The sequence below is a fragment of the Macaca fascicularis genome, chromosome 8 (genome assembly GCF_037993035.2).
Source record: "Macaca fascicularis isolate 582-1 chromosome 8, T2T-MFA8v1.1".
Lineage (NCBI taxonomy): Eukaryota > Metazoa > Chordata > Mammalia > Primates > Cercopithecidae > Macaca > Macaca fascicularis.
In genome coordinates, this window is record NC_088382.1 from 116342244 (window position 1) to 116356021 (window position 13778).

The 13778-nt window shown below is 39.5% G+C and overlaps 1 protein-coding gene across 3 annotated transcripts; it reads right to left on the minus strand.

Annotated features, from left to right (window-relative positions):
• Nucleotides 1-2157: 2157 nt before the first annotated feature.
• Nucleotides 2158-13222, minus strand: ABRA (actin binding Rho activating protein). 3 transcript variants are annotated; one of them, XR_012416592.1, is made up of 3 exons: nucleotides 12500-13222; nucleotides 7800-8791; nucleotides 2158-4181 (listed from the first exon to the last, which is right to left on the minus strand). XR_012416592.1 is itself a non-coding variant. In XM_005563921.5 (2 exons), the coding sequence occupies exons 1-2, from the start codon at nucleotides 13165-13167 to the stop codon at nucleotides 3704-3706; spliced, it is 1146 nt and encodes a 381-aa protein (XP_005563978.3). In that variant the 5' UTR covers nucleotides 13168-13222; the 3' UTR covers nucleotides 2158-3703. The 3 variants fall into 3 exon arrangements, 1 of the variants encoding a protein (XP_005563978.3); XR_012416593.1 differs by having other exon boundaries at nucleotides 3183-4181; nucleotides 6115-8791; XM_005563921.5 differs by lacking the exon at nucleotides 7800-8791.
• Nucleotides 13223-13778: the final 556 nt, after the last annotated feature.

Below are 13778 nucleotides of genomic sequence, written 5' to 3' on the forward strand. Positions count from 1 at the left end.
CTTAGTTCTTTTATGTCTTTAGACTGAAAGTATTAAATCAAAAAGTATTGTAATCAAAAGTTGGGTATATTTTTTCTTCCTGTGTGGTTATTTTAATAAGATAAAATAGAATTCAATTTATTTGCTTTGTTTGTGTCCAATATTAGTTTTTCTCCTGCTCTTATTTAATTTTACTTTATTGCATGTATAATATTTAAGTTCCCAAAAGTCAAAACCCTATAAAGAGGTATACTCTGAGTCTGGCTCTGTCGCCCAGGCTGGAGTGCAGTGGTGCTGTCTTGGCTCACTGCAAGCTCCGCCTCCCGAGTTCACGCCATTCTCCCGCTGGGACTACAGACGCCCACCACCACACCCGGATAATTTTGTTTTTGTATTTTTAGTAGAGATGGGGTTTCACTGTGTTAGCCAGGATGGTCTTGATCTCTTGACCCTCGTGATCCACCTGCCTCGGCCTCCCAAAGTGCTAGGATTAGAGGCGTGAGTCACCGCACCTGGCCATCTATTTCACTTCTTAAAAGATATTCCTTTTCTTTTATAGCTGCATCTATTGTATGCATATGCCATTCTTGATTTGACCATTTCCTATATGTTTTAGGTTGTTTACAGTATTTTAGGTTAGAAACAAGGCACAACACATTATGCATATGTATTTTCATATTGTTTGAGTTGTATATTCCATGGAAATTTTAGGAGTGGGATTTATTAGTCAAAAAGTAAATGCAATGTAATTTTGTTAGATACTGCCTGCCCACAAATCTGGGCACACAGTATTATTAGATAATCCTTATGGGAATGATAGCTGGTGGATGGATCGCAGTACTCTCAAAACCTCTAGGCTAAGAGGTTGGGTCATAGAGCACATTTTTAAATTAAGTAACAAAAACTGGCTGCGTACTTCTTATACTAAAAGTATATCATAGGTACTGGGAATGAAATTAGAATATTCTAGGAATCCTGTGGGGCATCTACATTAAGGGCCACTTCAGTATGGACTCCATGGTCTCCTGCTCCTCTTATATGCCCTGAACAGTGATGTAATAGAGAAGTTCCCATTGACATAAAATTCTAGTTTACACAGAATTGTTTCTATATCATGTGAGAAACAGCACAGGATTTTCTCTACTTTTTATCAGTTAGTAGCGAACAGAAAAAGAAGGAAGTAGAGCTTGGGAAGGGAAAGGAAAAAGCAGAAGGCAAACCAAGAATAGATGCAGCCTCATCTTGCAATACTGTGGGAAGCAAAAAGCCCACGCTCCGAACTTCCCTCCTTGTAGTGTAAGTGGGCAGAGTGATGAGGTGAACTTACACAACTTTAAGTTACGAGATAGAAGGGGTAATAAAGTACAGCACAGAAACCCTCCAAATACCTGATTGAAAGTTTGGAAAAGGAAAATCCTGAAGAGTGGGAAATATATAGTTATATATTGCCTGTTATTGGGAATTTAGAATTATCAATAATAAAATATAGGATTTCATATATTATTTGGTGACTATAAAAATATGAGGACTTTCATTACCTTGTTTTTGCCACCTGAGTTATTTTATTTTTCGTTTTAATTTTTTTTGTCAAAATATCCTAAGTTTTTCAACTATGGATATTCCTATCATGGAGTTTTTAGGATAATAATATTTTGGTTGAGGAGATATTTTTGGATCCCAATTCACGAAACATTAAGATGACAGATGGCCTTAAAAATAAATAAAATATTTATCAGAAGAATAATACACAATGAAGAAAAAAGGCTACAAACCACAAGCTAGTATCACTAGACACCTCTTACATTGATGTCTGTCTCACAAGGTGCTTGTGAAGATATGCCTATCACACAGCAGGCTTTTTTATCTAAGGAAAGTAGCTTTCTGTTTTTACAGCCAGGCCTTATTCAGAAGAATGTTAGTTAACATCTTAGAAGCTGTCTGAGAAGAGGCCTTTTACTTTATCCTTACACTCAAATTGAACTTTGAATAATCTATGTCAGTGCCTGCATAAATTGTTATTATTCAGAATTGAATATGAGGAGACTCTTGAAACCTTCATCTATTAACAAATATTCTACTGATACTATAAGTTGCACTCTATAATTTTATTGTATTTCAAACAGAAGAAAGTGTATATGGAATATAACCTGTAAGTACTATAAAAACAAGAACAGAAAATACAAGAAAACATCTTTTATTCTTGAGCTATTTGTCTTTAACATTTGGCATAGGTTTCACTTGTAATAGAAGTGTGCATCTTATATGAAATCCTACTTAGAAATATTGGTCATTAATTGGTATCTCTATAAATACAGTATGGAAACAAAATATACATACTTTCTTAAAGAAGATACTGGAACCTTCAGTTTGAAAGAGACTCATACATGAAAACAAATATAATTCTTATAGCAATCTAATACCTATTTTTTTGAGGTATCATATTTTGACATTAATTTTTACGTTTAACACCAAAGTGCTATACTGTCTATCAATGCATTTTAGTAACTTTCATTGAATCCAGTAAGAAGTGCAATCTCACATTCCATTCCATTTGTTTTTAAGATCACATACGCACATTAATGTCAAATGATTTTCTCCTTGCCATCATAATAACTGTATATTTTTTACTTTTGCAGAACTGATATTGCAGTTTTATGACTTTTAAACATTTCGTAAAGTTTTCTTTGTTACAGTATGAGGAAAATTAAACTGTCTCAAATCTGTTTTTAATTCACCAATGATTCTATGGGATTCTTCTAATACTGAACATTCCACTTCATAGATTTTCTGTATTTCTCCATTGTTGGAGAAATATATATCATTGTATTGATATAAATGCAAGCAGCTTGACTCATTATATGCTGACATGTAATGAAACAATAAACTTCTCCAAGAAGTCCTACAAAGGCAAGTAAATCTGAATCTCTCACCTCTGCCCTACTTTTAGTGAGGGTGTGCCTTCCTTTGTTGGTGCTAAGACAGGAAGTGTCTGTTTTTATGTGATTTGATCAAATCAAACAAGGAAGTGAACTCTTACTGGAAACCTGTTAGAATCCAAACCCATAGAGGAACTTCACAATTTCAGCAACATCTTAACAACTTTTTATATATGTGTTTGTTTTGTGAGTGATGCTATGATATAAACAATACAAAGTCAAGCTTCTGAAAAAATTTTAAATTTAATTTTACCAAACTTAATGGTATTTTCTTTTTTCCAAATAAAGACACATTATTATATGTTCTGCTGATATTTAACTCAGCATTCTTCTTAGATGTAATGTTTAATTAAAAATCTGTAGTAGTTTCTACAATGAATAGCTAAATATTTTGCCTAAAACATACAAGTGGCTGCGTGCTGTGGCTCATGCCTATAATCCCGGCTACTTGGGAGGCTAAGGTGAGAGGATCACTTGAGTAGGTAAAAGACCAGCTTTGGTGACATGAAGAGAACCCGTCTCAAAGACAAAAACACTCTGTGGAATTTCAACTCTTCGTCCTATTTCTATATATTTACATTCTATATGCTTTCTGAAATGCTTTGTGCTTTCTCAAAATCTCCAAGCTTCCTCATTCTAGGTAGAAATAGAATGCCAGAAAGTCATTTATGTAAAAATTGTTTAATATTTACTAAGTTATTACAGAGAGTTTGCATTTTCATTTTACCTACATGAGCATTTAGCATTAAGACAATAGTGGGCCAAATTTGGCTTTTGTCTTTGAAGGTTCATTTGAGTAGCGTAATCACAACATGGTCATCTCGGCCTTGCCATAGCATCTCTCCTTCAAAGTCTACCAGTCCATGTTTCCTGGCACGCATGAGAATACCCACTACTTTATCTGAAATACGAACGTATCTGTCAAAGAGATCTCCAAAGGTAACCTGGATCTTGCCGTCTCGTCTGTGGCGAGCCATTGTGCGGATAATGAAGCACATGTCCATAATTTCCCTGTAGATGTGCTCCTCGGCACGCTTGGCCCTTTCAGCGGTTTTGGTTCCTTCCTTGGGGCGGCCGTAGCCCTCATCTCCTTTGTGTAGGCGGGTGGACATGGCCAGCTCATAATCAAACTCTTCACTGAAAGGATTGAGCTTCTGGGATTGTATGTGTTCATCAGCCCACTGCTGCCATCTCCCTTTCAAATTGCCCACTTGGCTGTATTTCTGTTGGGCTTTGCAGTTGAGTTTCTCTGTAAATCTGTTTACCCTAAAGTAGAGAGAGGGTGAACAATCAAGATTCAGATATGTTAACACCAAGTGTTGTTTTCCCTTTGTACTTCCCATGCATATGCATCTTTAATGTAAGTATAATTTTTTCACTACAAAAATAAACACAATATAAAAAATTAGAAATGAAAGAAGAAAAGTCATACATAGTCCCACCATTGTTCTTAGTTTGGTGCATATCCTTCTAGATTGTTTTCTCTATGAATATTTTAAGCATTATAATGATACTAAAATCTATTTTAAGAAAAAAGCTTCCCCACACAAAGTTAATGCAAATGTGTATATCTTAAAGTTGAGTATTAGTAACACTTTAGAACTGGAATCATGTAGGTGTTTTCAGGAATCTAGTTCTTAGAGGACCTCTGAAACCAATTTTTTCCCAAAGGTAAGGACTATACCACTACACATGCATTTTAATATTTTCTCATATATAGATTTTCATATGTGTATTTTTCAGTGAGAGCATATATAGACTAGTATCAATGATGCCACAAACTTTGAAATATTAAGTTGTACAGATAGAAAACACTAGCTAGCAACAGTAACATTTACTGAACACTATGTACTGGCATTCTATATGCTTTTTATTAATATTCCCCGCAACCATTTCCTGAGATAGGTACTACTATTCCTAGTTCACAAGTGAGGAAACTGAGGCCAGAGAGATGAAGTAACTTCTTAAAGTCACAAAACTGTTAAGTGAACCAAAGATAAGACTTTGAAACAAAGATAAGTTGGCTCCAGAGCCTGTCTATAACTATGAAATACTGCCCTAAATAGGTGACGGGGTAGGATTCAAACGCAAGACTGCCTAACACCAAGGTCAATGCTCTTTCTGCTATGCAGTGATGCCACTCAGCAGGCCCATACAGTGTCTAATAAAGGAATAAGTTGTGTTTTAAATGTGTGTATCTTTGGAATTCAGAATGCATTTTCTATTAAAAAGCCAGCTCTGGGAAGTGTAGACTAGTAGTATCAGGATGCCAGCCTAATATTAGTATGGGGCAGCAAACTAACGCAGGAACAGAAAACCAAACACCACATGTTCTCATTGTAAGTGGGAACTGATCAATGAGAACACATGGACACAGGGAGGGGAACAACACACACCGGGGCCTGTTGGGGAGGGAGAGCATCAGGATAAATAGCTAATGAATGTGGAGCTTAATACCTAGGTGACAGGTTGATAGGTGCAGCAAGCCACTATGGCACACATTTTTCTATGCAACAAACCTGCACATCCTAGCCTGCACATGTATCCCAGAACTCAAAAAGACGTCACTGCCATTTGCCCAATTGCCTAGACTTTTTCCCTAGGTCTCTAACTTCACAGGTAAAACACGAACTCGAACTATCTGAGAGTTGTACTCCTAACCCTCACAAGCGTCCCACCCTCCCTTTTTCTCCCCAGTAACAAGTGGCCTCATGCCTGGAAGCATTGGGATTGGTGGTGCTGAAAGTACTTGTGTGAACGGCATGCCTGAGCTATCCCAGCTCTCGCAATTTACTATTAAAAACCCAGCAACCAGTCAGATTTGGGTATCCCTCACCATCCAAACTCACTTCCTGAAATCTGGTTACCCAAACGCTGGAACCAAACACGTGGACCTGGAGGAATATATACTGACATTAACATTGTTTTCAAAAAAGAAATGACATCCACTAGATGGCGAACTTTCATCAGTTCTTATGCTGGATGTTTCCCAAAGTCCTACGCTTGCTACATTGTTTCATAGCACAATAGAATTGGAATTGGAAATACTCCTACATATAACACTACTATCCTTTATACAAACATGGATGAAAGTATATGACACAGTGAATTAGTAAAAACAAAAAAAGCACACAAAAACTGTATACACCATTATTACACCTTTGTAAAATATATGTATGAAGAAGTGCTAGGAGCTCACCGGGCTGAAGTGTAATGGATTTCCCTCAGCCCTCCTTGTCAGTTGATCCCCTGCCTCGCCATTGACTTTTCTTGTTTAGCTGCCCTCAGTGTGGGCTGCTCGATCTCATTATCAAAAGAAAGCAAATACCTTGTCCCTTTGGAGCCATGCTGATCAATGACTGATCACCATGCTGATCAAAGGCATATTCTTCAGTATCAAGCCCAAGGCCATCTTGGCAGAGCGTGAATTTCATACCAGACTTAACAGCTGAGGTGTCCTGCCAGAGTAGAGGCTCGAAGTATCTCAAATGAAAGTGAATAGTGTGATTTATTAACTCATACTTTGTCTCCTGAGCACCAACTGTGGTGCTGCCCTATTGTGTAAATCCTAATGCATCCTGCCTTTAAACAGTTTTTGAGCACTTTTACATCCCTCCCATGCTTTGAAGTATTTATTTACGATACTGTGTGCCAGGCACTTTTTAAGGTACTTACTGGATATTTTATAATGAAAGTAATACAAATTTGGGTTTATGATACAATCACAACTCTGTAAAATGTATAAGCACTAGGCTAAAGAATTTAATCACATTTGCATAATTAAAAATGATTATGTCAGTATCCAGATAACAGTTGGTTCTTTTCACTTTTCAAAATTCTCTTTTATGTTGGTATTGTACTGATTTGGTAACAAAGAAAGCAAAAAATAGGTAAATACTCAAATTTGCATCCAGAGGTAATTTGTTTAAACCACATTACATGGGTCTCTGATTCTTTGATGTAGGCTTTTTCTTCTAATTTTTAATTAGGAACTTAGATTCCCTAAATGTTGCAACTTAGTGTCATTTGGGATAACAGCTGGGGTTGGTGTGTGCTAATAAATCTGTGAAGAGCTTCTAGGCCAGGCACAGTGGCTCACGCCTGTAATTCCAGCACTTGGGGAGGGTGAAGTGGGCAGATCACTTGAGGCCAGGAGTTTGAGATCAGTCTGGCTATCAAGCTGGCTATCATGGTGAAGCCCCATCTCTACTGAAAAAATACAAAATTAGCCGGCGTAGTGGTGCATGCCTATGGTCCCAGCTACTCGGGAGACTGAGGCAGGAGAATCTCTTAAACCTGTTAGGCAGAGGTTGCAGTGAGCTGAGATAGTACAACTACACTGCACTCCAGGCTGGGTGACAGAGATTCTATTGGAAAAAAAAAAAAAAAAACCTGTAAAGAGCTCCTAAAGGAAGCACCATTTAAATATTAATGTCTATTTGTTATATTGTCAAATTGTAGTGCCCTCTAATTGGAGGGAAGAACACCAAAGAAAGTTGGTCCCATAAGAAAGAATTAGAAAATAGGGCTAGGAAAAAAAAGAAGGAAATTCATCTTAATGAGCATCTAATTTTCTCTATTTTATAAATATTCTGTATTATTTTTATATCTCCAGTTTTTAAAAGGTCAAAGTATATTGGGTTTGGGTTTAAGTCAGGGTTAGAAAGTCTTATATACTGAATTTTTTTTGGTCAATAAATATCAGAAATATAAGATTCGATACCAGATTATGCTGTTTTTAAAAATTTTAGGGAAAAATGTGAATGAAACTCTAGATTTAACTTTAGAAAGATAACCTATCATAAATTGAAAGAAAGCAAAGCAATATTTAAAGGCTAACATCTCACTCATATTTTGGAACAGCAATACTAAATCCAGACCCACCTTCTCAGTTTCTTCATTATTAGTAAACAAACTTTCTTATAGTCAATCAAAAGTATAAATTAGCCGGGCGTGGTGGCAAGCACCTATAGTCCCAGCTACTCGGGAGGCTGAGGTAGGAGAATGGTGTGAACCTGGGAGGCGGAGCTTTCAGTGAGCCTAGATTGCACCACTGCACTCCAGCCTGGGCAACAGAGTGAGACTCCATCTCAAAAAAAAAAAAAAGATATATATATGTATCTTCCCTGTCCTGCTATGTTCAAGGTAACTAATTCTACTAGACATCACAAGCAATCTGTCTAGGAAAGTCTAGTTTCATTTACTAAAATATATTCTGAAATTTGTTTCTTATCTAAATGGGCCTCTTCAGCAGCGTGAGGAGAAGATGGGAACCAATTTTATCTATAATTCTGTCACTTCAGAGTAATGATTATATGGGTAAATTATTATATATGTAATCAAACCCCCAGGAAATAAGAGTTCTAAAAGATATATTTCAAATCCAGCAAGTTCACTGCCACTGAAAACATTTTCTGATGGTTGCCCTTCTCCTGAATCACCAGCTTCAAAATGCCTGGGGCGCCTAGAGGCATGATTTTCTCTTCTGTCTGCCATCTGTATGGAGAACGTGAAGATGGGCTCTCATTGCCAGCTCCACAGATCTTCCTGTAGAGGGAGCATTTCTCCTCCTCATGCAGGCACCCTCCTCTGTCAGCGAAGCAAAGAATCTCTGCCACCGTTTCCAACTTCTAGGAGAAATGCTGCGTTGATTTGCTTGTCCTTCCCTACAGACAGTTTAGCCCCTTTGATTACTGAGAGCGTGACATCAAGAAGGGCACATTTATCAGAAGCAGGGTGACAGCATTCAAAAGGCAATATGACATTTCCGCTCAGCAGTTTTGCTGTCTGTCATTTTCAGCTTCATTTGAGAGCCAGGCCTGTGATTCTCCTTCAGATTGAACTGTCTTCAGAGTCTGTGGAAGGGGTTCGCGGCCCTAGAATTGGGCATAGGCAGAAGGACAGCATAATTTTGCCTTTGTTTCTTGTGAGGTCCTTCAATACAGTTGCACCAAAACCCTGAACTTTGGGAGTCGTTAGGATTTTACTAATTAAGCCCACATTTTGATCTCCACTTTGTTCCTTGAGTCTGTTCTCTACTGAGAGGGACAGTCTAGCATAGTGGTTGAGAACACAAGTGCCTTCCCAACTTCATCCCTTCCTTGTTCTGTGACTTGGATTATATGTTTCTTAATGTCTCTTTGTGACAGTTCCCCTGTTTGTAAAATGGCAGCCTCCTGCTCAACTGCTATTATTTTCACTGAATTAAACATGGAGGACAGGATGATAAGTGATTGGTACTTTCATCTTGCACCTTTATGGGAGAGAGATCTAATTTCTTTTGTCTAAAGGAACTGGACTGAACAAGTCACAATCAAAAGACTAAATATGTTTAAAGTAAGACAAAATATAAACAATTTTCATAGTAAAACTCCAGTTAGAAAAACCACTGTTGGTAAAGAATTTATCTACTTTTTTCACAGTTGATCTCTTTGTTTCTATTATCCATGGAACATCTTAACCACCACGAAACTTTCTTTCCACCTAAACGTCTATGATACATAATTTTCTCCCTATTGGCAGATACAGGGAGAGAAGGGTGCCTATAATTAAAACTAAGTGGACAAAAAGACTTTTCAAATTGGCTTAGTAATGCTGCTTTCATTTCTCAAGCAATATTTGAGAGTATCATTGGCCAAAAATTCCTTTGAGGTGTCTGCTGAAGTTTCCTGAGCACAGCTAGGATTACCAATGGAATTAAGAGCTGCTGTTGCTGCATACACCATTCTGGTACCCTATGTACTCTAAGACTGAGGGAAAGGAATCAAAAAAGGAAAGAAGAGATTTAACTACCACTACCACTCTGAACCTACAGAGCCAAGCTCCTAGCATCTTGAAGGGCTGGGATCACCAAGCCTGGCTCCCTGTATTATAACGAGTACAATTTACTAATGAGCTCCCCTGAGTCTATCACTTTACATAGCTAATATAAAAATAACCCCATGAGATATGAGCTATCACATCTATTTTTTAGATGAGGATAGAGAGACTCAGGATTACCAAAGTAACCACGATTCAAATCTAATTGTCTCTTATTCCAAGTGTAGGCATTTCAACACATTAAGAAGGTGCTCATGTACTAGCCTGATTTGGGAAACCCCAAGACAGGTCCTGTATCCCACTCCCCACTTTTAGGTGAGACAGTTTACTCAGAGCCAGAATGACTGAGTTCAAATCTCATGGGCTGTAAAATCTCATACAAATTCCCTCATATTTCTTCATCTCCTGTCTCCATCTATCAAAGAGGGATGATGATTATATCCTATCATATGAGCATACTGTGAGGTTAAATAAATATATGAGAAGTGCTTAGACAAGTGCCAAAGAATGTCTAGCTCTACTATGCATTCAAGATTGGTCCCAGCTGTCACCTCCCTACCGCTAGTTAATTTAAAATGTGCCAAGAGAAAGATCTTGTCATTGTGCCCCCTCAGTCTTTATTCTTTTGGACCCCATTATTCCATTTCTAGCACACATGTCCCAAGATCCAAAAGGCCAGAATTTGGAATATGGTTCCTCATGTTCAGATAGCATAGTTACTTCTGATCATGAACTTCTATATTAAGCACAAATCCAGACCTCTGAATGCATCCTCAAGACACTGCCCGAAGGTTAGAACCATGTCTGGTTTCAAAACATTGCATTTGGGCAAGTCTTAGCTTTGTCACTAACTTGCTGGGCAAACTTACCCTCTGAGCTTTGGTGTTCTTATCCCTGCAATTGTGAATAGCTACCTCAGAGGGTCATGAGAAGTGAAGCGACAAAGCATTTAAACACCTATAGCATACACTAAACACGTGACAGATTATTGCAATTACCCGTTTGCCATTTTATTTTTCTTGAAAGCTAGTAGTGTAGTAGTTCTAATTCTTTCAAAACACCTTTATAGTCTCAAACTATAAGACAGCTGTTTAAGCCCGGTTCAGTGACTCATGCATCCCAGGACCTTGGGAGGCTGAAGTGGGCGGATCACCTGAGGTCAGGAGTTCGAGACCAGCCTGGCCAACATGGTGAAACCCCATCTCTACTAAAATACAAAAATTAGCTGGGCGTGGTGGTGTGCACCTGTAATCCCAGCTACTCAGGAGGCTCAGGCAGGAGAATCACTTGAACTCAGGAGACGGAGGTTGCAGTGAGCCAAGATCGTGCCACTGTACTCCAGAATAGGCAACAGAGTGAGACTTCATCTCAAAAAAAAAGAACAGCTTTTTGTCAAAATAGGTAACCTTTTTTTTCTTCTTCTTATTGTTTCATGAGACTTGAAAAACACACTGTCCCCAAAGGGAGTCAGTCTATAAATGTAATGACATCGGACACTTTTCTTATATTTTGATACCCTGGCATCGTGGAACAAGAAATCCTGACTTCCTACTATGTGGAGTTACTGTCTTGAAATAAAGCACGTGTCTCGTCTATACAAATGTTTCGGATTGAGTAAGTGTGTGTGAGTGTGTGTGTGTATTTAGCATCTAGACATTTTAATTATTGCTGTCTTTGTTTACAAATAGGACAAACTGTTTTTGAAAATTTTAAAAGTTGCAAAGTAACCAAATCTATGTGAGTAATAACAGTTTTCATGGATTAAGCATATGTGACAAGCTCTGTATTTGATAACCCTAATCTCATTTACGTTTCCCAATACAATAGAACTTCTCCCAAAAGCTTACAGTTGCTGTCATTTTACAAATGAGGAAATCCGCTTTTTTGTTATTTTTTATTTTTTATTTTTATGTGAAACAGAGTCTTGCTCTGTTGCCCAGGCTGGAGTGCAGTTGCATGATCTTGGCTCACTCCAACATCAGCCTCCTGATTAAAGCCATTCTCATGTCTCAGCCTCCTGGGTAGCTGGGAGTGTTACAGAGGTGCAATACCGTGCCCAGCTATTTTTTTGTATTTTTTGGTAGATATGGGGTTTCAGCAATGTTGGTCAGGCTGGTCTCCAACTCCTGGCCTCAAGTGATCTGCCCTCCTCGGCCTCCCAAAGTGCTGGGATTACAGGCATGAGCCACTGTGCCCAGCTGAGAAAATCAGCTTTAAAAAGGACTAGTTAGGGGCCTAACTAGGATTTGGGATTGGGTCTGACTTCATTCAGAGCCTGCTCTCAAATTAGACAGCAGCCTCAGAGATTTGTGTTCCATGGGTGTTATTGAAGCAGACGTATCTCCTAATAATAGCATAGACATTTGGGACAAGGTAAGTTTCCCCAATGAGTCTACCGGAAACCACTCTTATCTCTAAAGAAATAAGCCAATTTTTTACTCATTATAGAACTGACTTAAAGAATTCACACAAAACAGGCATCCTTCTCTGATGGCTTAATCTTTGTTGAGGCTAAGACTTGGATGTTCAGTTCAAAACAAAAAGGAGAAACAAAATAGCACAGGCCCTGACCAAAAGGTCCATGTCTAAGGTTGGCACCGACCTTCAGCCCAGGGTCATCCCTCCTCTACAGTACTCACTGCCTTTGAGTCTTTGAGATTCTCGCTCTAACCCTGGCAGGACTTCATCTGCTGCCTGGATTCCCAGAGTTGGTTGGGGCTCAGTAGTGATCCTGATACAAGGAGTGGGAGGATGCATTCACTTACTGAGAGGGCAAGGGGCGCTTGATCCTGGCCACAGCCACCTGCACTCCATCCTGCTCGGGCCTCTCCTCGGCCTCTCCTCCGTAGCCACTGTCCTCTGTGTCTACGCTGTCACTCCTCCAGGTGGGCTCCTCCTGCTCCATCACTCTCCAGCCCTTGGTGAGCTCAGATACCAGGTTGGCACATTTTCTCCTCCGTGTTGGGGAGCCGTGGCTGTGGAGGATTCTGTCAATGTCATTCTCTGGCTGCCCAGGTTCAGGCACACCAACATCCCTCTCATACCTGTGGCTGAGGTGGCTCACGTCCCCTCCTCTCTCATAAGCTTTGCTGACCACGGTTTTGGTCACCTCTTTCTTTTTGATGTGAGAAACCTCAGGGGCTTTCTCTGAGCTTTGTCCATCTCCATGTCCTTCTGGCGTTCGGGGTGGCGACTTTGGGGCACTCTGAGCTTTCTGGTGTGAAGTAGGGGGTGTGATTGGTTTAGGAGCTTGGGGTGAGTCCTGGGTCCCTCCCGGCAGCCAGCCTGTAGGCTCCTGGGCCTGCCTGATGCTGTTCTCATTCGCCCACTGCTGCCAACCTCGGGCCAAGTTGATGACCAGAGTGGCTGTGCGTATCTTCCGGAGGGCGCTCTTGGCTGGGCCCTCCTCCCTTTCCTTTTCGCCCGGAGCCATGCTGCCCACCTGTCTTTTTTCTGCTGATAGCCTGGGCAGTGGCTAAAATGAGTATGGTCCAGTGGAGTGCCTGGGATTTAAATAGAAGCAGGGTGCGGGGTGGGAAGGAGAGCTTAGTGACGATGGAAACTATGTGAAGCATTTCTTGCCAAGATATGGCGCCTTTGCCCTGATGGTGTTCTTTTTATAAATCATGACAGCTCGAGTTTCATCATGGCAGAGGGACATCTCTGCTGGTAAGGGACAGTGATATGCTCACTCTCTTTCTTCTCCAAGTGCCAGAGTGGAAATTACTAGATCAAGTCATGTGCTCAGCCTTATGTTTTTCTGACCTTAATATGGTCCTGCCATTTATAGGTGCATACAATATGCGTACATATTACCCTGGGAACATTATAGGATTGTTCCCATTTAAACCCCAGCAGTCCTCAGTACAGCTCCTAATTAGTTCCACTTTATAACTAAGTAAACTAAAATCTAACTTCCTGCAGCTAATAAAATCTGAGATTCAAATCCGTATCCGTGTAATTCAAAGCTTGTGCCTCCTTTTATGCCAGTTATCAAAGATCCTAAGTTGCCTTTTTCTTTTTCATTCAACTCCATTAGAAATA